At 38.4% G+C, this 25,239-nt stretch overlaps 1 protein-coding gene across 4 annotated transcripts in view; it reads right to left on the reverse strand.

Annotated features, from left to right (window-relative positions):
- Positions 1 to 25,239, reverse strand: part of LOC105497797 (vacuolar protein sorting 45 homolog) — an 82,545-nt gene that overhangs the window by 42,187 nt on the left and 15,119 nt on the right. For 2 of the 4 annotated variants that reach the window (XM_011769169.3, XM_071086300.1), the window contains exons 8-13: positions 24,922 to 25,056; positions 24,402 to 24,515; positions 23,511 to 23,678; positions 14,008 to 14,166; positions 13,698 to 13,805; positions 12,770 to 12,891 (exon numbers count right to left, since the gene is read on the reverse strand). In XM_011769169.3, the coding sequence (XP_011767471.1) occupies positions 12,770 to 12,891; positions 13,698 to 13,805; positions 14,008 to 14,166; positions 23,511 to 23,678; positions 24,402 to 24,515; positions 24,922 to 25,056 (806 nt within the window). Of the gene's footprint in view, positions 1 to 10,894; positions 11,364 to 11,422; positions 11,875 to 12,769; positions 12,892 to 13,697; positions 13,806 to 14,007; positions 14,167 to 23,510; positions 23,679 to 24,401; positions 24,516 to 24,921; positions 25,057 to 25,239 lie in introns of those variants that run through there. The other 2 variants (XM_011769170.3, XM_071086304.1) reach the window with 2 other exon arrangements.

A 25,239-nucleotide genomic window follows, 5' to 3' on the forward strand; every position in this document is an offset into this window, starting at 1 on the left:
AAAAACAAAAACAACTTACCATTTGACCCAGAAATCCCACTACTGGGTATCTACCCAAAGGAAAGGAAATCATTATATAAAAAAAGACACATGCACTCATGTTTATCCCAGCACTATATACAATAGCAAAGCTACGGAACCAACTTAAGTATCCACCAACAGTGGACTGGATAAAGAAAATGTGGTATATATACACCATGGAATACTAAGCAGGCATAAAAAAGAATGATATCATGTCCTTTGCAGGAACATGGATGGAGCAAGAGGCCATTATCCTAAGTGAAATAACTCTGAAGCAGAAAAATCAAATATAGCATGTTCTCACTTATAAATGGGAGTTAAACACGGCAGGTACACATGGACAAAAGGATGAAGAGAAGAGACTATGGAGGACTCCAAAAAAGGGGAGGGAGGAAAGAAGAAGACTGAAAAATTACCCAGATAGTTACAGACTATGTAAAAAGCAGGAAGATAAGAGGCAGTTAAAGTGTTCAGAAACAATAAAATACTCAAGGCTGAAAGGACATTATATTCACCAAAAAAATGAAAAATGTAGGAAAGTAATATATATATTTGCTCAATAAATTGCATAATGGATTACTCAAATAAATACATTTTATTTACTTAAGTAAATAAATGAATTGCACAGATTATTTTATTAAGAAGAAGGGAGGGAATCTTTCTCTTGCAGGGGTACAGTGACCATCTTGGTGACTAATGGGAAGAATCAGACAGTTAACACCTTTGTTTTGAGCTCCTGATCTGATAAGTCAATTTAAAAAGCGGTTGAGCAGACAAATGAGAGCATCGTGGAAAACGATGTTGCTTCTCCATAGCTATCCTCTGACCATCACCTGCCTGGAGAATGTATCTGTCTCTCATGGAAAAGAAAGGCAAAAACTGGGAAGGAACAAATTCAAGTGGGTTTTAGCATAGCAAGAGAACACTGTCCTTCAGTCTGATCATTTCAGGGTGGCAGGGTATTTTTGTACTACTGGAGAGGAAAGAAAATGTCATGGGTGGTAAACTGTGGGTGTAGGTTATATAAATGTAAGGACAAAACCTAGATACAGGGATAGGCTCTTAGAGCTTGGCTCAATTGTATACCTCACAAAGATGACTATGTCACATTAGGTTATGAAAACATTAATAAATGTTTTCCTGAGCCTCCTCCTACTACTTATTCAAGCTGACTTAAGGAAGAACATCTATGAAAAACAATGTTTAAATACCCCTGACATTTTTCCTTTTCATTCCTTTTCCCAGTGAATTTTAAAAGTAGATGTTCTGATGAAGCCAATGGTAAAACATACAGCAAATCTTTTCCATATGATGGTTGAAGCTAAGTAGAATACACAAGTTCAATTCTTTGTATGCATCTTCCTGTGCTCTGTAATTCACCATAGCAACCAAAGCATTAATTAATGCAGACAGCAAACATTAGAAAACAGCAGCTAGCTCATGCTGTATAGAGATATACAAGGATAATCAAGGGTAATATCTTATTTTGTTAAAAAATTAAAAAATTAACATATAGGATTTCTGGAAATCATTATTTCTTTCAAAAATTTTTATCTTAAGTTTGGGGGTACATGTGAAAGTTTGTTACATAAGCACATGTCATGGCGGTTTGTCATACATATTATTACATCACCCAGTTATTAAACTCAGGACCCAATAGTTATCTTTTCTGTTCCTCTCCCTCCTTTCACCTTTCCTGCTCAAGTAGACCCCAGTGTCTGCTGTTTCCTTCTTTGTGTTCCTTAGTTCTTATCATTTAGCTCCAACTTGTAAGTGAGAACATGCAGTATTTGGTTTTCTCTTCCTGCGTTAGTTTTCTAAGGGTGATAGCCTCCAGCTCCATCCATGTTCCCACAAAAGGCATAATCTCATTTTTTTAATGGCTGCCTAATATTCCATGGTGTATATGCACATTTTCTTTATCCAGTCTGTCATTGGTGGGCATTTAGGTTGATTCCATGTCTTAGCTATTGTGCACAGTGCTGCAATGAACATTCGTGTGCAGTGTCTTTTTTTTTTTTTTGAGACAGAGTTTCGCTCAATGCCCAGGCTGGAATACAATGGTACAATCTTGGCTCACTGCAACCTCTGTCTCCCAGGTTCAAGCAGTTCTCCTGCCTCAGCCTCCCAAGCAGCTGAGATTACAGGCCTGCACCACTATGCCCCCGCTAATTCTGTATTTTTAGTAGAGATGAGGTTTCATTACGTTGGTCAGGCTGGTCTTAAACTCCTGACCTCAGGTGATCCACCCACTTTGGCCTCCCAAAGTGCTGAGATTACAGGCATGAGCCACCCCACCTGGCCATGCATGTGTCTTTTTTTTTTTTTTTTTGAGAGGAAGTCTCACTCTGTCACCTAGGCTGGAGTGCAGTGGAGTGATCTTGGCTCATCACAATCTCCGCCTCCCGGGTTCAAGTAATTCTGCTGCCTCAGCCTCCCAAGTAGCTGGGATTACAGGCAGCTGCCATCATGCCTGGCTAATTGTTTTTATTTTTAGTAGAGACTAGGTTTCTTTTTTTTTTTTTTTTTTTTTTTTTTTTTTTTTTTTTTTTTTGAGACGGAGTCTCACGCTGTTGCCCAGGCTGGAGTGCAGTGGCGCGATCTCGGCTCACTGCAAGCTCCGCCTCCCGGGTTCCCGCCATTCTCCTGCCTCAGCCTCCTGAGTAGCTGGGACTACAGGCGCCCGCCACCGCGCCCGGCTAATTTTTTTGTATTTTTAGTAGAGACGGGGTTTCACTGTGGTCTCGATCTCCTGACCTTGTGATCCGCCCGCCTCGGCCTCCCAAAGTGCTGGGATTACAGGCTTGAGCCACCGCGCCCGGCCGAGACTAGGTTTCACCATGTTGGCCAGGCTGGTTTCGAACTACTGACCTCAGGTGATCCACCTGCCTCAGCCTCCCAAAGTGCTGGGATTACAGGCGTGAGTCACCGCATCCAGCTGCATGTGTCTTTATGGTAGAATTTGAGTTATATTCCTCTGGTATATACCCAGTAATGGGATTGCTGGGTCAAATGGTAGTTGTGTTTTTAAATCTTTGAGGAACTGCCATACTGCTTTCCACAATGGTTGAACTAATTTACACACCCACCAACAGGGTATAAGGGTTCTCTTTTCTCTGCAACCTCGCCAGGATCTGTTATTTTTGACTTTCTTTTTTTTTTTTCCCCGAGGTAGAGTCTTGCTCTGTCGCCCAGAGCTGGAGTGAAATGGTGTAATCTCGGCTCACTGCAACCTCCGCTTCCCAGGTTCAAGCCATTCTCCTGCCTCAGCCTCCCGAGTAGCTGGGATTATAGGCACACGCCACCAGGCCTGGCTAATTTTTGTATTTTTAGTAGAGAAGAGGTTTCACCATGTTGCCTGGGCTGGTCTCGAACTCCTGACCTTGTGATCCGCCCACCTTGGCCTCCCAAATTGCTGGGATTACAGGCATGCTCCACCACACCCAGCCTATTTTTTGACTTTTTAATGACAGCCATTCTGACTGGTGTGAGATGGTATCTCACCATGGTTTTGATTTGCATTTCTCTAATGATCAGTGATACTGAGCTTTTTTTCATAGGCTTGTTGGCTGCATGTATGTCTTCTTTTGAGAAGCAGCTGTTCATGTCCTTTGCCTACTTTTTTTTTTTTTTTTTCGTGACAGGGTTTCACTCTTGTTGCCCAGGCTGGAGTGCAATGGCACAAACTTGGCTCATAGCAACCTCCACCTCCCAGGTTCAAGCGACTCTCCTGCCTCAGCCTTCTGTGGCACGATTACAGGTGCCAGCCACCACTCCTGGCTAATTTTTTGTATTTTTAGCAGAGATGGGGTTTCACCATGTTGGCTAGGCTGGTCTTGAATTCCTGACCTCAGGTGATCCACCTGCCTTGGCCTCCCACATTTTAATGGGGTTGTTTTTCTCTTGTAAATTTGTTTAAATTCTTTATAGATGCTGGATATTAGACCTTTCTCAGATGCATAGTTTGCAAATATTTTCTCCCATTCTGTAGACTGTCTGTTTAGTCTGTTGATAGTTTCTTTAGCTGTGCAATAGCTCTTGTTTAATTAGATCCCATTTGTCAATTTTTGCTTTTGTTGTGATTGCTTTTGGCGTCTTTGACATGAAATCTTAGCCTGTTCCTAGGTCCAGAATGGTATTACCTAGTTTGTCTTCCAGGGTTTTTATAGTTTTGGGTTTTACATTTGTCTTTAATCCATCTTGAGTTGAAATTTTTGAATATGGTATAAGGAAGGGGTCCAGCTTCAGTCTTTTGCATATGGCTAGTCAGTTATCCCAGCACCATTTATTGAATGAGTCTTTTCCCCATTGCTTGTTTTTGTCAGCCTTGTCAAAGATCAGATGGTCGTAGATGTGACGCCTTACTTCTGGGCTCTCTATTTTGTTCCACTGGTCTATGTGCCTGTTTTTGTACCCATACCATGCTGTTTTGGTCACTGTAGCCTTGTAGTACAGTTGGAAGTTGGGTAATGTGATTCTTCCAGCTTTGTTCTTTTTGCTTAGGATTGCCTTGGCTATGTGGGCTCTTTTTTGGTTCCACATGAATTTTAAAATAATTTTTTCTAGTTCTGTGAAGAATGTTGGTAGTTAGATAGGAATAGCATTGAATCTGTAAACTGTTTTGGGCAGTATAGCCATTTTAATGATATTGATTCTTCCTATCCATGAGCATGGGATGTTTTTCCATTTGTTTGTGGCTTCTCTGATTTCTTTGAACAGTGTTTTATAATTCTCACTGTAGAGCTCTTTCACTTCCCTGTTTAGCTGTATTCCTAGGTATTTTATTTTTTTGGTGGCAGTTGTGAATGGGATTGCCTTTCTGATTTGGCTTTCAGCTTGGCTGTTGTTGCTGTATAGGAATGCTAGTGATTTTTGTACATTGACTTGTATCCTGCAACTTTGCAGAAGTTGTTTATCAGCTGAAGGAGCTTTGGAGTTGAGACTATGGGGTTTTCTAGATATAGAATCATGTCGTCTAAAAACAGATAGTTTGACTTCCTATCTTCCTACTTGGATGCACTTTATTTCTTTCTCTTGCCTGATTGCCCTCACTAGGACTTCCAATACTTTGTTGAATAGAAGTGGCGAGAGAGGGCATCCTTGTCTTGTGCCGGTTTTCAAGGGGAATGTTTCCAGCTTTTGCCCATTCAGTATGATGTTGGTTGTGGGTTTGTCATAGAAGGCTTTTTTTTTTTTTGAGATGGAGTCTTGCTCTGTCCCCCAGGCTGGAGTGCAGTGGCTCGATCTTGGGTCACTGCAAGCTTCGCCTACCAGGTTCATGCCATTCTCCTGTCTTGGCCTCCCCAGTAGCTGGGACTACAGCCACCCACCACACTACCTGGCTAATTTTTTGTATTTTTAGTAGAGACAGGGTTTCACCATGTTAGCCAGGATGGGCTTTATCTCCTGACCTCGTGATCCACTCGCCTCAGCCTCCCAGAGTGTTGGGAATAGATGGCTCTTATTATTTTGAGGTATGTTCCTTCAATACCAAGTTTGTCGAGAGTTTTTTTTTTTCTTTTTATGGAGTCTCACCCTGTTGCCCAGGCTGGAGTGCAGTGGCGCAGTCTTGGCTCACTACAACCTCTGCCTCTGGGGTTCAGGTGATTTTCCTGCCTCAGCCTCCCGAGTAGCTGGGACCACAGGCGCCTGCCACCGCACCTGCCACCACACCCGGCTAATTTTTGTATTTTTTTAGTAGAGACGCAGTTTTACTACATTGGCCTTGAACTCCTGACCTTGTGATCTGCCCACCTCAGCCTCCCAAAGTGCTGGGATTATAGGCATGAGCCACATTGCCCACCTTATTGAGAATTTTTAACATTATTTTTATATGTGGTTAAGTTAGGTGGAAACACAAACTTTCAAAAGGCAACATTTTATCTATTTTGTGGAGCATTACACTTACGGTTAAAATTGTAATTTTTGAACATATTTACAAATGATACGGTTCTTATGAGCATTTACTACAAAAAAAAGGTCAATGGAAAAGGACTGCTGCTTCACAGAAACAAAAAATAAGCTGTAGTGACAAGATTCTACTACATTTGTGTAAACATGAAAAGTACTTCCTTTTTGAATTGACTGATTCTGGAATGCATGATCATATAGCTCCATTTCCTCACCAAATGAAAAAGTTGCTTGCCTTTATCAGAGACAAGAGGCAATTCTAGAGTGAGAAAAAAAAATTAGCTTGAAAAACAGGGTATGCAAGAATCCCATCTGCAGAATGATCAAATCCAATTTATGGATATAGCTATACTGCCAAACAGCTTAAACACTAATTTAACAGCTAGGGCTAAAAAAATTTTCACCAGTGTTTTCGTTTTGCAAAGTTGTGTTCTTGCCACATTTCCTTTGATATTTTTTATTATTATAGCAACAATAAAACCTAGAGTTTCTATTATGATGAGACAAATAATAATAAATATCACTATAATCAAGGACTCTTTTCAATACAATACAGGGCCAAGAAAGTGGCTAGAGCTGATAGTGTGGCCAAGTGAATGCAGAGCCAGAAAGTTTTATAGGAGGATTGTTTATGAACTTCAAAAGTCTAAATTTTCTATAGCATCAATTAAATTTATTCTCTGGTTTAAATTTTCCAACTATAAATATTGGCATATCAACTAGAAGAGATGCCTATAGAATTTATTGAACATCTACTATTTGTAAATCACTGTGTTAAATGTTGTGAAAACCCCGAAGATGAACAAAACGTAGTATTTACTTCAAGATTACAATACCTAATACAATAACTAATGAGAAGGATAGATATGTAACTAACTAACTACTGTCTCAATATCCAGAGGTAACGACTATTAACAACTTCTTGATTATTGTTTCAGAAATAGTTACTGTAGGCAGGGCATGGTGGCTCATGCCAGTAATCCAAGCACTTTGGGAGGCTGAGGCAGGCAGATTGCTTGAGTTCAGGAGTTTGAGACAAGCCTAGGCAACGTGGCAAAACCTTGTCTCTATAAAAATGCAAAAATTAGCTAGGTACTGTGGCATGTGTCTGTAGTCCCAGCTACTTACGAGAACAAGGTGGGATGGCTTGAGCCCAAAAGGCGGAGTTTGCAGTAAGCTGAAATCATGCCACTGCTCTCCAGTCTGCACTACAGAGCCAGACCCTGTCTCAAAACAAACAAAAAAGAGAGTTACTGTATTTATACATATATGTGCTTGTAAAAATATATTATATATATAAAATATACATACATATGTATAGTCAAGCACATATTTATACACATGTACACTTTTTTTGTTTTGTTTTGAGACAGAGTCTTGCTCTATCACCCAGGCTGGTGTGTAATGGCACAATCTCGGCTCACTGCAATCTCCACCTCCCTGGTTCAAGTGATTCTCCTCACTCAGCCTCCCGAGTAGCTGGGACTACAGGTGCATGCCACCATGCCTGGCTAATTTTTGCATTTTTAGTAGAGATGGGGTTTCACCATGTTGGCCAGGCTGGTCTCGAACTCCTGACTTCAAATAATAGCCCACCTCGGCCTCCCAAAGTGCTGGGATTACAGGCATGAGCCACTGCACCCAGGATTCTACAGTTTTTTTACCCAAAAGAAATGTTATGGCTGGGCACAGTGGGTCACACCTGCAATCCCAGCACTTTGGGAGGTCGAGGTGGGTGGATCACAAGGTCAGGAGTTCGAGACCAGCCTGACCAACATGGTAAGACTCCATCTCTACTAAGCTACTCAGGAGGCTAAGGCAGGAGTATCTTGAACCCAGGAGGCTGGGATTGCAGTGAGCCAAGATGGTACCACTCCAGCCTGGGCGACAGAGCAAGACTCTGTCTCAAAAAAAAAGAAAAGAAATGTTATAACATTCTGCTTTTCTATCCAATATATCTTAGAAAGCTTTGCATATCACCCATGAAGAGTTATGTCATTAAAAAAAAAGAGGCTTGGCGCAGTGGCTCAAGCCTGTAATCCCAGCACTTTGGGAGGCTGAGACGGGAGGATCATGAGGTCAGGAGATCGAGACCACCCTGGCTAACAGAGTGAAACCTTGTCTCTACTAAAAAATACAAAAAACTAGCCGGGCGAGGTGGCGGGTGCCTGTAGTCCCAGCTACTCGGGAGGCTGAGGCAGGAGAATGGCGTAAACCCAGGAGGCGGAGCTTGCAGTGAGCTGAGATCCGGCCACTGCACTCCAGCCTGGGCGACAGAGCGAGACTCCGTCTATAAAAAAAAAAAAAAAAAAAAAAAAAAGAATACGTAGTATTGTACTGTAGTTTAGGTAATCAGCCCTCTATTAATAGATACTTAGCTTGTTCCTAGTTTTTTTTGCTATTACTTCAGTGAACATCCTTGCTTAAGTATCTTTGTGTACTTGCCAGGAATATCTATACAGTAAGCTTTTAGAAGTAGAATTGGCAAATAAGAGTATTTTCAAGTCCTTTGCAGTATTCCTTCTGTTAGGCATGGCCAGGAGGTGGTATAGGTATGTTCTGTGACACTCACTGTAGTTTTGTAACCATTTCTTTGCCTTCTTCCTTCAAAATTTCCACTATTTTAGAAGCTCATAATGTAGTTGCACCACTTTTTCCTGACTTCCTTTCCTGGTCACTTTTATTCCCTGAAGACGTTAGCTCTGGCTTACTTGTCCTCCTTTTTCTCCTTCTCTTTTCAAGATTTTCAGTGACTTTAACATCACTGTGGATTACTCATTTAACATCCTGGTCTCCTTAGCAATCCTGATCTTTTCTTCTACCCACTACAACCACCCACATCCATGCTTACAATCTAAACTTCATTACTTCTTCTGAACCCCCTATGAAATCTTGAATTCAAAATATCTTTATCCAATAACTACCTCTCAGCTTCCAATTTACCTATACTAATACTCTTCTGTAATAATTCTTTGGCCTCATCAAATCTCCAATTCATTCACCAATACCTTTCTCATGATCCAATACACTCTCCTGTTTCCATTTCCCCAAATCCTAGTTGGACCCAATTAGTTGTCTTTTCCACGTTTAATCTGAAGCGGTTCAAAATTTCCAGAGGAAAGACACACAATTAAGCTTACTGGCTATATTTTAAATCAATGACCACAAAACTCTCTAGGCATTCAACCTTGCCTAGAACTCCTACTTATATTTCCCTACTAAACTTGATTCCTAGCCTACAGGATGACTGTTCCACAATGTTTTTTCTTTATACCCCTTATGTTAGCTGGTAACCTGGCATATTTTACTGAGAAAAATCAGACATGATGACCCCAGGTTCTCACCATCAAAACTACAAACCTATTGTATCTATACATATTGCTTTCTCTCCTGTTAAAATGAAAGTACCTCTGCACCTATCACAGGCAATCCCTCTATTTGTTCTCTGGATTCCTTAAGGACTTCACTTCTGTAGCACTTTCTTTCTCTTTTGCATTACCTATTTGCTCTTCTTTACTGGATAATTCTCATTGGGTTACACATATGCTCCAGAACCTCTTTCTCTTGAGCCCACAATTTCTTCTAGATACCACTCCATTTCTCTTCCTCCTTTATGCAATTTTTTTTTTTTTTGGAGACGGAATGTCACTCTGTCACCAGGCTGGAGTGCAGTGGCGCAATCTCGGCTCACTGCAACCTCCACCTCCCAGGTTCAAGCGATTCTCCTGCCTCAGCCTCCCAAGTAGCTGGGATTACAGGCTCACACCACCACACCCAGCTAATTCTTGTATTTTTAATAGAGACAGGGTTTCACCATGTTGGCCAGGATGGTCTCGATCTTCTGACCTTGTGATCCGGCCACTTCGGCCTCCCAAAGTGCTGGGATTACAGGCGTGAGCCACCGCGCCTGGCCACAAAATTTCTTAAGTGTCTCCAATTTATCTTCTATCTTGTTAACTCCTCTAATTTGGCTTCCAACCTCACTGAAACCAGGGGAGAATATCATCAAAGACCTTCATGTTGCCATATCAGATGGATTCTTTACTTTCTTCACCTTCTTTACCTCTCAGAGTTTGGATGCAGTTTATTACTCACTTGCTCTTGATGGCACCACGCTTTGCTGGTTTTTCTCCTACCTTTCTGCTTCCTCCTCAGTCTCCATTGCTGGCTCCTTATTCTCTACTCAGTGCTTAGTTCCGGGCTCTCTTATTTTCTCTTTTCTATGCTTTTTCTCTAAGTGATCTTATCTAGTTCCATGGTTTTAATATTACTAATATTTTTGTTGACTCTCAATATGTGACATTTCTACTTGTTATCTAATAGGCATCGCCAACTGAACAACAAAACTCTGTTTCTCCTCAAAGCCTGAGAGTTATTCTTGACTTCTCTATTACCTTTGTTCCATAAATCTGTGTCATTAAATATGTCTGTTGATTCTGGCTTCTCTCTTGGCCTCCTACCCAAACCACTTCCATTTCTCACCTGGACTACTGCAGTTATCTCCTTAGTAGTCTCTCTGCTTCTATTTTTGCCTTCAATAATCCATTCTCACCACAAATGATCTTTTAAAACACAATTAAGTTCATGTTACTCATAAGCTTAACTCTTCAATGGCTTCCCATAACATTAAAAAAAAAACCTCTTTACTAGGGTCGTCGAGAACCGATGTGATCCAACCCTGCCTCTCTTTCAACCTCTTATTTCCTCCTTATTCACTATGCTCCAGCCAAGCAGGGCTCCCTTATGTTTCATTAACTTGCCAAATTCTCTCTTTCTTCAAGACCTTTGCTCTGGTGTTTCTCTCTGCTTTGGATGCTTTTTCTCCTAATCATCGTGTGATTGCTTTTTTTTTTTTTTTTTTTTTTTTGAGATGGGGTCTCACTCTGTCGCCCAGGCTGGAGGGCAATGGTGCAATCTCAGCTCACTGCAACCTCCACCTCCCAGGTTCAAGTGATTCTCCTACCTCAGCCTCATGAGCAGCTGGGATTATAGGCGCCTGCCACCCACGCCAGGCTAATTTTTGTGTTTTTAGTAAAGACGGGGTTTTGCCACATTGGCTAGCCTGGTCTCAAACTACTGACCTCAGGTGATCCTCCCGCCTTGGCCTCCCAAAGTGTTGAGATTATAGGCGTGAGCCACCATGCCTGGTCTGGTTCTTTCTTATGACTCAAAGCTCATCTTAAATATCACCTCTCAGATAGGTTCTCTCTCCATCTAAAGTAGTCCTCCCCACCCCTACAATTACTTTGAAGCTCATTACCCTATTTATTTCCTGGATAGCACTTAGTAAAATTATATTCTTCATTAGTTTACTTGTTTACTCATTGTCTCTATGTAAGTTCTTTGAGGGCGGGTACCTTGTCTTTCCTGTCACTTCTATATCGCCAGCATCTACAACAGCTCTTGACATACTGAAAGCATTCAATCAACATCTGTTGTATAAAAGGACAAAGCAACTGAATTATTAACTATATGCATACTTAGGTTATAGTGACAAATGGTAACAGATGTTGACAACTGATAAATGTGCATTTTGTTCAAGGAATATAATTTTGAGCTTTGTGTGGGAATGAATTATGTAAATTAGAAAGGTTTTCTGCTGTGTACTGATCACGCACAGTACATTCTTCTGGTGGCCTATGGTTTCCCTTTGGCAATAAATAGCTAATTTCTTGTTCAGTAATTCTTATATAAGTTCATAAGCAAATTAATGTTTTTATTTATCACATTAATGCGAAAGTTCAAGAATAGTTATGTTTTTTAAAAAGCCTCTCAGATAGGTGCATAACTTTGGGCTGGCGTTCATTCTTCCCACTTAGCTGACATTTCTGGATCTTGATCCAAGGTCCTTAAACATTTTATCTGAATGAGTGTCTCTGAATTTAACACCAAATGTTCTGCCTCTCAACCTTGGACTTTTAAAAGATGATTTTTTTTCCTGTTCTGTACCAAATTACAGAAAAAATTTTTTTAAAGGACAACGTGAAAAAATACACTTTGTCACATAAAAGAGTCATTTACGTATCTCAAAACATTTTTCCCATTCAGAATCTCATTATGTTTATAAAACACTATACTTCCAAGGCTCTTAGATGTTTATTAACTGAAATAATAGAACAATTATGTCAACAGTAAAATTTTCACATTTATCTATCCAATAGGATTCAAGTATATATGTTAGCCCCTTTAGATAACATGTGGTCCAACTAAGAAATATAACAATATAATTTTTAACTAGGTAGAATTTATGTATACAATATTTAAAATTTCGGGTTGGCCTAAATAAGTTGTTCTGGATAAGTTTTGTTTTTATTAAAAATTAACCACTGGATTAAGATGACAATTATTGCTTCCTTTAGTTAATACTCAGAAAGAAAGCCATCCTTTGCTCCTGTGTAACAAATGTACTTTATTAATTAGATCTCTCAGTTTGTGTGCTGGCAACATTTGGCAAAGTCCAGTCCTCAGTAAAAATAGTAACAACCTGCTCTGGAGGGCAATCAGGCAGCAAGTCTATTTTTGGCCTTAATGTTTGAAACACCAAATGCCAGATGCCATCGAACAGAACCTTAATTGGCATAAGTAAACTGGTTTGATACTGAAGTACAGAAGGATTTGAGGCACTCCAAAACACTTGTTTCTTTAGTACAAAAGAAATAAATGTTTCAGACTTAGCAGAGGAATTCATATCTAATACTGACATATGTAAAACCAAAAGAATCTTAACAGAAGAAAGGAGAAGAATGGTATAACCTCAGCTTTAGTGCTTAACATTACTCTAAATTTTCTATTTGTTCAGTGTTTCTGGCTTTTATTATTAATATCTCTGTTAGCTTACCTGTCTCTGAGTGTGCTGGGGCCTAGATAAGGATATAGGTTTTCCTTAAGCCTTCCTTTGATGAGATGATCCAGCGTTTCATGTAGGAAAGGTTGATGCTGTGTATATACATTTTCTACTCCCTAAAACAGGGGAAAATGGTTCTTATGTCATTTTTGGGAAACTAGCAATATAAGAATTAGTAATATTCATATCAGAAAAGGATATACACTCAATAGAGATTTCATGGGATAGATTTAAATAGGAACTGTGGTAAATTTCACAATTATTTTAATCAGTCAGAAATGTTCTAATCTCATAAAAATTACTCTGTAATTTAGTGCTAGTTATTGTAAAGGAATTTTTAAAAATGGGATTGCTTAAATCCTTTATCATGTCTTCACTGCCTCTTACCCTTCTGTGAAAATGTTAAATGATAGGTAGAGCAAATAAAAGGAAAGGATCATGTACAAAAAAGACTGGAAATACCCAGGAAAACAGAAAAACTTCAGGAAACATAAGAAAAGCTAGCAGATTAGAATTAATTTTTGAGTATTTTAAGAAAACAGTTAAGTATTTTTAAAATATCAAATGTTTGCTTCATCTTTAATTTCCTTAAGAAACTACCTAACAAATCTTTAATTATAAACAAATGGACTAAAATATCTGTGACTATCAGAACCATTTGTCTTTTTCTTCTTGAGTATTTCCCGGAAATATCTCCAGTTATTTCCCGCCCAGTTATTTGGTCCAATGCTGATACAGTTCTAATACAGAAAGCACTAAAAGAAAAAGCTTTCAAGAGGATGTCAGTTTTAATTTCATTTAATTGACATAGTACTAAATTAGCAGCAATCTTCAAGATACTTTGAAGATCATATTCATTCACTCTCAGCCTCAGGGGCTTCGACTGTTCTCACTTAGGAGAGCATAGAGGAGATGTCTATACCTTCAGTCCTTTGAGGAACTGTTTGGTGATAGCCACAGCATCTTTGGGGCTGAAGAGGTCACTTCCTCTGACTCGTTTACCACCATATTCAACAACTGCAGACACGAGCTATTAAGAGAAGCAAATTTTGATTGCTTAGGGATCAGGAAGCCCATTTCATAAGAAAATAATTTTATTAAGCAAACAAAAATGAAAATACAGATTTATACATTTCTGTAAATAAAAATAATATGATTTATCATTTGTTAGAGCTAAGAATATAATAACAGAGTTGGTTCCTGTTTGGTGGGCTAATATGGAAACTGGTTACCTTTCGATACTTCTCAGAAACACCTTTATTCCTGAGGTCCATCATTAGTCCTGGCAGGCTATTGCTGCTGTGTCGCTCATAATGTAAAGCATAAAGCATCACCAGGCGGGCAGCATCAAACTCTGTCACTTTGGGGTTCTGCAGAAGCCTTTTTACATTCTGAAGAAAGATAGAACTTATATTTATCCCCCTTTCACTTGAGTGATCTGTTGTACAATGCCTTAGATCTAATAATTATTGAATGGTAGTGATACATCACTACTATGACAATTATAAGTCATATATTTAGCAACTGTCTCAACTATAGAAAATTAAATGCCTTTTGTCCAAGGTAAGAATTAAATAAGGAAATATATTTCCATTGTAATTGCTTTGTGACAAAAATGAATTTAATAATGGGTAGTTCCACTTTTCTTTTCTTTTCTTTTTTTTCTTTTCCACTAGCTGAAGTTGTAATTTCCTTGCTGAAAGAAGGAACTATTTCCACCACTTGAATCAATACAGCACAACAAAACTGACTAGTTGATTTGCAAACCCTACTGCTTTCTCTTAGTAATAATGATTGACCAGTGAAATGGAGACAAAGTTGGTAGAATTTTACACAGACTGGGCTTAATCTCTAAGAAGCATCAGAACATGTCTCAACATGGTTGACAGAGGTGAGTATGTAATAGCACGTAATCTCTAAATTTAGTACTTAATGATTTTAAGAGGCAGGTACCGACAGAAAAGGGGGCCAGGAGAAGCCATGTTTACATTTTTTAATCTTCATATTCAGGACCTTCCATATAGTACAGATTTATATTTATTATACAGCAGAACAAATAATTTAAGTCAACAAATACTTTTTGAGTCCCCATAAGGCAGTATGTCATGCACTGTTGCAGGCACACAGATAAGTTAAAGACAATTCCTGTCCCCAGTGAGTTCACAGTCAATGGGGTGAACGATGATCAAAGTAATATAATTTATTCTGCTACATACATGTTTCTTTAATGTACTTTAGTTCTGTGAGATGAATAAATATGGAAATGGTGTCAGTTTAACACAGAAGGCATATTGTTTCATACGTAATTTTTCCAGAATGGATACGCTTTCTTACGATTAAAGGGGAAGCCTTACCAATACCTTAAGAAAAAAAGATGATAATCCTACAGACGTGTGTTCTGCAAGAAGTACTTGGTTTTGTAGCTTCAAGAACTGTTGCACTTTCCACTGTGTTATGCTAAACAGGGAAAGGGCAAGTGCAAATACAAAGGATGCAAATATATTGCACTGTGTTAAAAAGCAAAACAAAACAAAATAACAATCAAACACTGATTGATGAAGAAAGCTATCTCCATATGGTATTTTTAATTTTGACAAAGTAGTCTTTATGAGAAGTGAGTATTTTCAAGACCTTATAATTTGAAGAAAACATGAGACCCAGGAATAAGGCTGCAGAGGATGGACTGGCTCTATTTCTAGGTGCAAATGCCAGTGGAGATTTAACCATGCTAGTATTTTTATTATAATTGTTACTATTTTTATTAGGGCTCTGATTAAAAAATTATATGAATTTTTTATTTCTTTTCATAGTCATGTAGATTTTAAGTGGTCTGCTTATAACCCTATATTCTCATAACCCTTTTTTTAGTGCATGTTTTTATAGAATGTGAGGTTTTTCAGGAACAAATATGTGGTGTTATAACAGAAACATATGTATGTAAAAAAACAAAATAAAACAAAAAGCAAAAGCTGAAAATCAGTGCAAAAGAGGAAGGGGAGAGAAAGGGGAAGAGAAAATATACTGGGTTGTTGAGAAATTAGGAAAGACTTCATAAAGGAGGTGACAATTGCCAAAGGTCCTGAAGAATCAGTAAGTATTGGAACCAGTGTGAGAGACTAAAAACAGTGGCACTATCAAAATAAATATGGAAATCAGAGGAAGAAATGGCTTGGGTTGAAAGGCTGGCAAGAGCCTTAAAGGGCACTGAATTCTGAGGACATAATTATCAACTATATGATTACAACTTACAAAATGTTTTCACATACATTATCTCTTTTGTACCTGACAACAACCATGTCCAATGTCTAAGAGCTTTTCTGTTCACACTGACTAGGGACTATGATGATAATGGGGAACCTCCCATGTAGCTTTCAAGTACAGAGTTCTATGAGAGAGATTTCTATTGTTGATTTTTTTGGTTACTATTTCACTACCATCATCCTTAAGGGATCAAAAAGGGAGAAACTTCTGTAGATTTTGATCCCAAATTTGTAAGATTTTTCTTATTTTTTTCCCTTCATGGTATCTTCCCCCCTAGAGCAGCCATGGAATACAGCCCATTTAGGGTACCTGCTCAAATGTTCCACTATTTTCTACTATAATATGAAGAAATTTCAGATACAAATTATGTATGTATCTCAATCAACAGCATAAGTTTAAAACATTAAGAAATCTCGTTGGCGACCGGGCGTGGTGGCTCACGCCTGTAATCCCAACAGTTTGGGAGGCCGAGGTGGGTGGATCACTTGAGGTCAGGAGTTCGAGACCAGCCTGGACAACATGGTGAAACTCTGTCTCTACTAAAAATACAAAAAATTAGCAGGGTGTGGTGGCGGGCACCTGTAGTCTCAGCTACTCAAGAGGCTGAGGCAGGAGAATAGATTGAACCTGGGAGGCGGAGGTTGCAGTGAGCCAAGATTACGTGCCACTGTACTCCAGCCTGGGCGACAGAGTGAAACCGTCTCAAAAAAATAAATAAATAAAACATTTAAAAAAATTTTTAAAAAGAAAAGAAATCCCACTGGGGATTTCTGTTGTTACTTTTCTTATAGGCACAATGTCTCATTTCCTGCCCTTGCAGTCACTCTCCTACCACCTTTTCTGGCTGATCTGTCTCTGTACTTTTAAGCAAATCTGAGAAACCCAAGTAACTATAAATTCACAAAACTGGTATGATGACAGTCAAAGACTATTTGCAGTAATCAGTCTCTGTCCTTTTCTAGTTACCTTCACGTAGATCTTGACTCTTGGCTGTTTCTTATTAGAGATAAGTGTTGGTGATAACGTGGAGAAATAAGAACCCTTACACACAACTGGTGAATGTAAATTAGTACAGCCATTATGGAAAACAGTATGAAGGTTCCTTAAAAAATTAAAATTAGAACTACTATATGATTTAGCAATCCAACTACTTGGAATATATCCAAAGGACATGAAATCAGTATGTTGAAGAGTTATCTGCATTCCTATGTTTACTGCAGCACTATTCAAAATAGCCAAGATATGAAATCAACCTAAATGTCCATCAACAGATGAATGGATCAAGAAAATGCAGTATTTAGGTCAGGCATGGTGGCTCAGGTCTGTAATCCCAGCACTTTGGGAGGCCGACGCAGGCGGACTGCTTGAGCTCAGGAGCTGGGGACCAGCCTGGGCAACATGGTGAAATTCTGTCTCTACAAAAATACAAAAATTAGCTGGGCATGGTGGTGCATGCCTGTAGTCACAGCTACTGGGGAGGATGAGGTGGGAGAGTAGCTTGAGCCTGGGAGGCAGACGTTGCAGTAAGCCAAGATTGCACCACTGCACTCTAGCTTGGGTGATAGAGCCAGACCCTGTCTCAACAAAAAGAAAAAAAAGAGAAGAAGGAAAAGAAAACGCAGCATACATATATACATATATAATGAAATATTTACTACTCAGCCATGAAATAGAAAGAAATTCTGTCATTTGTGGCAAAACAGATTAACCTGGAGGACTTATATTCAGTGAAATAAGCCTGACACATAAGGACAAATAGTGCATGATCTTACTCACATGAGAGTAAAAAGTTGTTCTCATAGAACTCATAGAAGTAGAGAGCATAATAGCAGTTACCAGAGGATGGGATGGTGAAGGATGGGGGTGGTTAGAAATTGGTTAATAGGTACAAAGCTACAGTTAGAGAGCAGGAATATGTTCTGGTGTTCTACTGCATAGTAGGATGAATAGAGTTAAAAGTAATGTATTACATATGTCAAAATAGCTAGAAGAGAGGTTTTTAAATGTTCTTATCGCAAAGAAACGACCAATGTTTAAGGTGATGGATATGCTAATTACCCTGATTTGATCATTACACAATGTATACATGTATTGAAACATCACATTGTATTCCATAAATCTGTACAATCATTATGCATCAATCATAAACAAAATCCACTTCTATTCCTTGAGACTTGGTACTGGTATTCAGATTGCTTGGCTTAACTCTTAGTTCTCCATTGAGGACTTGGCCCAGATCTGACCAGACCTACTTTGAGTAACTATTTTGCCTACTTTTGAGCCCTTAGGACCCAACTCATGGCTCAGGTCCATGTTCTAGCTAGAGGTATCTATTCTCTCATGAAAAGAAACCTGTAGGTACAAGCTGAGTTCTTTCTTTTCTTTCAGCTGTATCAGTCCTTGGAGAAGCAGGACCTTTTTGTCTGCCTTGATCCCACTTTATCTTTTGGCTTCATTTTGAAGGATTTCCCTCATAGCTACTTATCAACTTGATTGATAGTGGCCTACGTTACACTGAGATTTCAGGGCACTAACCAGAGAAGAGGAGAAAAAAGAATCAGAGAGACTTATAATTACAAAGCAGGTATATGCTATACAGTAGTATTTATCTGTTGGAAATATAACTGAATTACATAATTTTTTGGTTTCTCTTATTAAATTTTCCATCAGCCTTGTGACTATTAGAAAACGACACTGTCATATTATAACAATGACTGAGTAAAGAGCAAAACAGAAAACTGTCATCTACTTAAGAAGACAGGATTCAAAAACCTTGCGCTGAACTCTAACATTTGTGTGGGCCTAATCAAGGAATAGGAAAAGAAAAGGAAAAGAAAAGCAAAAATAGTGTCTTTGGAGATCAAGTTTCCTAAAGGAACTAACATTCATTTATAAGATATCAGTGAGAAAACCATTCTTCTTTTCTGATATTTAGAGATTCTTCCATTGTTTCTGGCTGAACGCTTTTCTACTTTTCTGTTTTCTTCTATCGAAACTATGATGAAGCAGCAGAGCAAGAAGAAATCATTATGACATACACATATTTTAAACTATTATACAGATTACAGATGGTCTTGGTAATTAAAGATAGTCTCCATTTTTTTTTTGTTTTAGTTTAACCTAAAGAACAGGATCCCGTGCCGGGCGCGGTGGCTCACGCCTGTAATCCCAGCACTTTGGGAGGCCGAGGCGGGCGGATCACAAGGTCAGGAGATCGAGACCATCCTGGCTAACACGGTGAAACCCCCTCTCTATTAAAAATACAAAAAAATTAGCCGGGCGCGATGGCGGGCGCCTGTAGTCCCAGCTACTCAGGAGGCTGAGGCAGGAGAATGGCGGGATCCCGGGAGGCGGAGCTTGCAGTGAGCCGAGATCGCGCCATTGCACTCCAGCCTGGGGGACAGAGCGAGACTCCGTCTCAAAAAAAAAAAAAAAAAAAAAGAACAGGATCCCTTCTTTGTTATCTACTATAGTAATGTAGTAAAGTCAGAATATAACAAAATAAACCAACAGATTAGGACAGTAAGATGGAATTGGCAGAAGTCTACATGCTGATCTGATAAAAATGAGCCTAACAGTCTGAGAGAACAGTGTTGTGTGAATATAAAAAGCTTATCTGGGAAAAATGATAGAAAGCAGACAAGACCCAATTCTACCGACTGGTAAATACATCTGAGTCAGTATTCCTTTTCTTAATGACTAGTCAACATAAAATTTAGCTTTGCAGTAGATCTTCCACTGATCAACACTGTTTCTAAAATACTGGCTAAATGTTGTTTTAGAGTAAAAGGATCATTTTTACATTTAATTAATCAAAGTAAAACTGCCAGTCAGTTCAATGTGTCCCAACCACTTTTCTTATAATTTTAATGAGTGGCAAAAACAAAAACAAAAACAAAAACAAAAAAACACTTTTCGGAAATCAGAGAGATACGAGGCTATCAATGAACTAAAAAACAAGTCTTGGATGCCATTAAGAAAATTAAATGTATCATCAAATAATAACACTCGTAATGTTGGTAGTTAATGTTTCTTGAAAGCTGTAAGTACCAAGTACCATAAGCGTTTTACATTAGCTCATTGCACTCTCACAACAATTTTGAGGTAAGACTGAGGCTTAGAGTGGTTAGGAATTATTTTCAAACCCAAGCCACCAAAGGTCCAAGTTCTTAGCCACTACTCTATACTGCTTCAAATAGAGCTCTTACTCCTCATTTTTCTAATAAATATTGATTGAGTCCTTATTAAGTATCATTAACAGGATGATTTGAGATCTTTACGCAAGGTCAGGAAAAGATATAAAATAGACTGGTTCCTCTCTCCATATGAAAAGCTGTGATATGACAACACAGACTGGGCATTGGGGGCAGGGTATGGGGAAGATGGTGAGGGTGGAATTGCTCACTTTCTAAAGATGCCTTTTCTTCATGGTATGGCAAATCTTCATTACTAATCAAATAAATCTCTTCTAAGGATATGTATATGTTTAAGTGGTAGTAAATTTCACTTTCGTTCTAGTGAAATTCTTTCTAAATGAAATTTTCATTAGCCTACAAAATAATGGTTAGAATGGCAGCAATTTTTAAGTTAACTTTTAGCAACATGTGAACTTTTTTTTCTTGTCATGATACTTACTATTCAATAAAGCAAATCCCATCTCTACTCACAAACCTCATTTCACTGCTTCATGACGTATTACCATCTAAGGTCAAGCCAAGGAATGCTATAACCCCTCTAGAAGTCAGGCCCCTGACATCCACTTACTATCAAACAAAAGATTCCTTTATAGACTATTTAAGTTGTGTTGCCAAAGAAGTCCTTTATGATGGGGGGACTCCAAATCAACTACTCACTGTAAAATCCCAATACCCTAGACAAGAAAACCTTCAAAAGATAAGTTTTAAAAATAAAAAGTGGATCACAAATAGAATTTATATTTTTAAAGTGACTTTTTCTTTTGAAGTGAACATAAAAATAAAGTTTCAGACAAGTTATTACAATAACTTTTTCTAATTGCTTTCCATATGTAGAGAGATACAAATAAAGACAGTAAAACTGGTTAGTGATTAAGTCTGGTTCTACTGTTTCCAAGGGAAAAATCAAATGATAAACAAATATAAGAAATTAAAATGTAGTTATGGGACACAATTTTGTTTTTTATTTAATAAGAGGCAGAAAACTCATTTTTTTGTGATAAATATCAGGACATTTCTATTAGGCCCACAAAACAACTATAAAATATTATTAGTAGTGTTGTTTAAAGGCCATGTTAAATACATTAGGATACATCTTTACAAAGGATACTATTTAGTGATTAAAAAGAATGCAACTTTAGGTTCTGATCCAAAACCCAACAACAATAAATCCCAGTAAAGACCCTGGTATAACTAGAGCACCCACAGGTAGACTTTTTTCTTTTGGTTGCACTATGTGTAAAAAAAAAAAATCATGCTTAGAGGAAGGGAACCAATATTTACAAAACACCTATTAAATGTGAAGCATTTTACATATCTCATTGAATCATCATAACAGTCGGAAAGTTTGAAATCATTATCCCCAAGACTTGGGCAAATTAAGTAATTTTCCCAAAGAAACTTGGGTAAGGAGAGGTAGGATATAAGTCAGGCCAGTCTGGGTCCAAAACCTGAGTTGTTTCCAATATACCAGGTTGGCATTATCTCATAGAATAAAGTGGAACTGTAGCTGGGAAAGAAAGAAGCTAAGCTTTAGAATATAGGGTCCTATTAACAGGGAAATGTGCTTCTTGTAAGTGGCTTAGAAATGGCTATTTCCTAAAGGACTCGTATTCCTAAATTACTTGTCAGTGACATCATACTTTGTCATTTCTCAGGAATCATGGAATTACCTCTGATTTATTCTATCTTTATATCCAGCCTGTCATTTAATTTCTTCTCCCTTTGAAATGTTTTTCAGTTCTGCCCCTCGCTGTACATTTTTGCTACTATCACTGTAAGTCTACAAGTCTCTCTGACCTGTTTTTTCACCTCTAAAGCATCCTTACTAGGTTACATTTCCTAAAATACTGCCTTCACCACCTCAACTTTCTACATAAGATCCTAGACTGGATCTCTTTGCCTATCCCAGCAGGTATAAATTCTTACAAGCCTCTTCATAAAGCTTGTAAACTGTTTTTTGTTTACCAATTCAATTTTATCTAATTCTGTTTCATACTCACTCTCTACAGGTCAAACTGTTTATTACTTCCTGCGTACTTCTACATCTTTGCTTTTGCTGTTCCTGACTGAACTCCTCCCCCAAATTCTATTCATTCTTTGTGGTCCATCCTAATCTTGCCTTCTCTAAGAAACTGTTCCTAATAACCTCAAAACCTGTTACAGTCAGTATTACAATTATGACTTAATTATCATCTTGAAACATTATCGAATTTTTTCTTGTGCTTTAGTTTTGTGTCTTCAACTAGACTATACATTTCTTGAGGCCAGAGTCTGATTATATTGCTATTCTAAAATCCTCTGGGAGGCCCCATCATTTTAAGATTAAAGCCCAACTTTCTTCCAATGGCCATAACCTGGCTTCAGTCAGTCTTTCTAGTCTAAGACCACTCATCTTGTATCCTGTACTAGCCACACTGAACTATTCTCTGTTCCCATATATATATTTAAATATATGTATATTTCAAATATAAATATTTTATATATAGAAAGAAAAAATATATATATCAATATTTATTTCTTCACATCTTCATGCCTGCATTCTCTCTGCTGAGAATGTTTCTTCCTTTTCCCTGTTTGATGTTATTTTCCCTAAGAAGTGCTAAGAAGCCTCATCCTTCGGGAAAACAGTTGTCCTTCCTCTGTATTTCCATATTCCTTTGTAAATACCTCTAATATAGCACATAGTGCATGGTGTTACAATTGCTGGTTTAAATTTCTTTCTTCCCAACTATAATGTGGTATCTTATTCATCTTTGTACTCCTAGATCCTCACAGCAGTAGTATGTACATATAGCAGGCATCAACATGTTGGTGCGATGAAAAGCAGACTTCAATAATGAAAAAACTTAGATAATACATTTTAATACGCGTTTTATCTTTTAAAGTCTTCCTAACCACTCTGTGAGATGGGTATTAATATACCTATTTTACAAATAATGAAACTGGCTCAGAGATTAAGTCAACAACTCCACGTCACAAAGCCTGTAAGTGGTATACCAAACACTCCAATCCAGATCTTCTGATTCTAGTTTAGTGCTCTTTCTAGTAGACTAGGCTGCCCTCATACTAATTAACTGAACGCTTAGGAATTGCACATTACACTTCTCTTGTGTCTCTTTTTATAGATCTATCTTAAACAATATCAATTTGTGTTCTCATCTCAGCTCCTTGTCGGACTAAATTCCATGTTGGCGAAGAAGGATTACTTGCCTTTTTATCTCTTGCTCTGCCTGGCACAGTGCCTTACACATAGTAGGTGCTCATCAAATTGGACTGACCTGGAGAGCACTAGAATGGTCATTTTGACAGGCCAGTTCTTGCTCAACCTCTGAAACCTCCAGCAGATTCCGCTCACTGACCAATCGAGACAATTCTCCAACCACTGTCACATGCTTTGAAACAGTCCCAGACATTTTCTTGAACTGTGGATAATTCTCAACAAAGGCCTGCCATGGGAAAAACATCAATGAGAGGTTCTGTTATTTTTTGACCACGGATAAGCATGTATTGAATGGGGGGTAGGGAAAGCAGGGGATGTTTTTCAGCCCTGATTAAAGCATCTACAACTTTCAGCCACATGGCATTTTGCTATGCTTAAGAAGAGAAGAACTGGTATATGTTGGTAGACTGAGTCTTTGTTTTTTTTTTTTTTTTGAGACAGAGTTTCGCTCTTGTTGCCCAGGCTAGAGTGCACTGGCGTGATTTCGGCTCACTGCAACCTCCCAACCTCTGCCTCCCAGGTTCAAGCGATTCCCCTGCCTCAGCCTCCTGAGTAGATGGGATGACAGGCATGTGCCACCATACCCGGCTAATTTTGTATTTTTAGTAGAGATGGGGTTTCACCATGTTGGTCAGGCTGGTCTCGAACTCCCGACCTCGGGTGATCCGCCCACCTTGGCCTCCCAAAGTGCTGGGATTACAGGCGTGAGCCACTGCGCCTGGCAATAGATTGAGTCTTTAAATAGTCCAGATATTACTGAAGAATGGAAAGAAGCACATGGTTTATTATGAATTTTTCGCTATATTGTTTAAAGACATTACAGAAAATAAGCCTCAAACCAAATAAAATCAATCAAGGTAGAAATCAGACCCAGAAGATTCCAAAAGTGTTGCTTACATGAATAGTTCCAAACTCTCACGTTAGTCATTCATGTACATGCTCAATTTACCTTCATGTCTGCTATTGATTCTAGTTTTTGCTGTTCTTTTGGTTTCTTCTTTTGAAAATCTTCCATGAGATTCTTTATATTGCTACCAATCTCAGCAAAGTTCAGGTACATATTCTGTGAAAAAGAAAGGTGGAAGCACATCATCAACTAGTCTGACTTTCAGAAAATTTAAAAGAAGTGAAAAAGAATTCGGAACGCAGAATTGAAGGGCAGGGAAATTCCATTTTAATTACCAAATTTGGACATTAGCTGGGACACTGGTGATGAATAGCATTACTATTCTCACAAACAGCTACTGGAGGGGAGAGAAGTAAAAAACTACGTGATCTCTATGAAAAAAATACTGCTAAAGGGTCAGAATCCAAATCTTCTGCCTTCCCTTGAGAGGCAGTTTATGCACAGGATGCCTCTATCATCCTTTCACATGAAATCCCATGTCTGCCCCCATACTAACAAGCCAATATTGATCTTCTTACATAAAAACAACTAAAGACAATTAAAAAAAATTTAAACCACCTACATTAGCATAGAATTCATCATTTTCAGCAGATAGGACCACCTCTCTTAAGTCTTTACTGATCCCCGGCACTCTGGAAAGATCAATCCGATTGTTGTTTATGCCTAGTAGTTCATGGACCATGGCCTGATATGTCCACTAAATAAAGAATTATGAAAAAAAAAGGTAACTGACAAAATATGGAAATAGTAAACATTCAAGAAAACAAAAACTGATAACATTCTTTAACTAGTCTTCTTTACATGAAGATTCTCTAGTTAAATTTTACTAATACTTTGTGCTATCATAAGCATTAAGATTGTCATTTTAATTGATTAAACA

Source organism: Macaca nemestrina, chromosome 1 (genome assembly GCF_043159975.1).
Source record: "Macaca nemestrina isolate mMacNem1 chromosome 1, mMacNem.hap1, whole genome shotgun sequence".
NCBI classification, from domain to species: domain Eukaryota; kingdom Metazoa; phylum Chordata; class Mammalia; order Primates; family Cercopithecidae; genus Macaca; species Macaca nemestrina.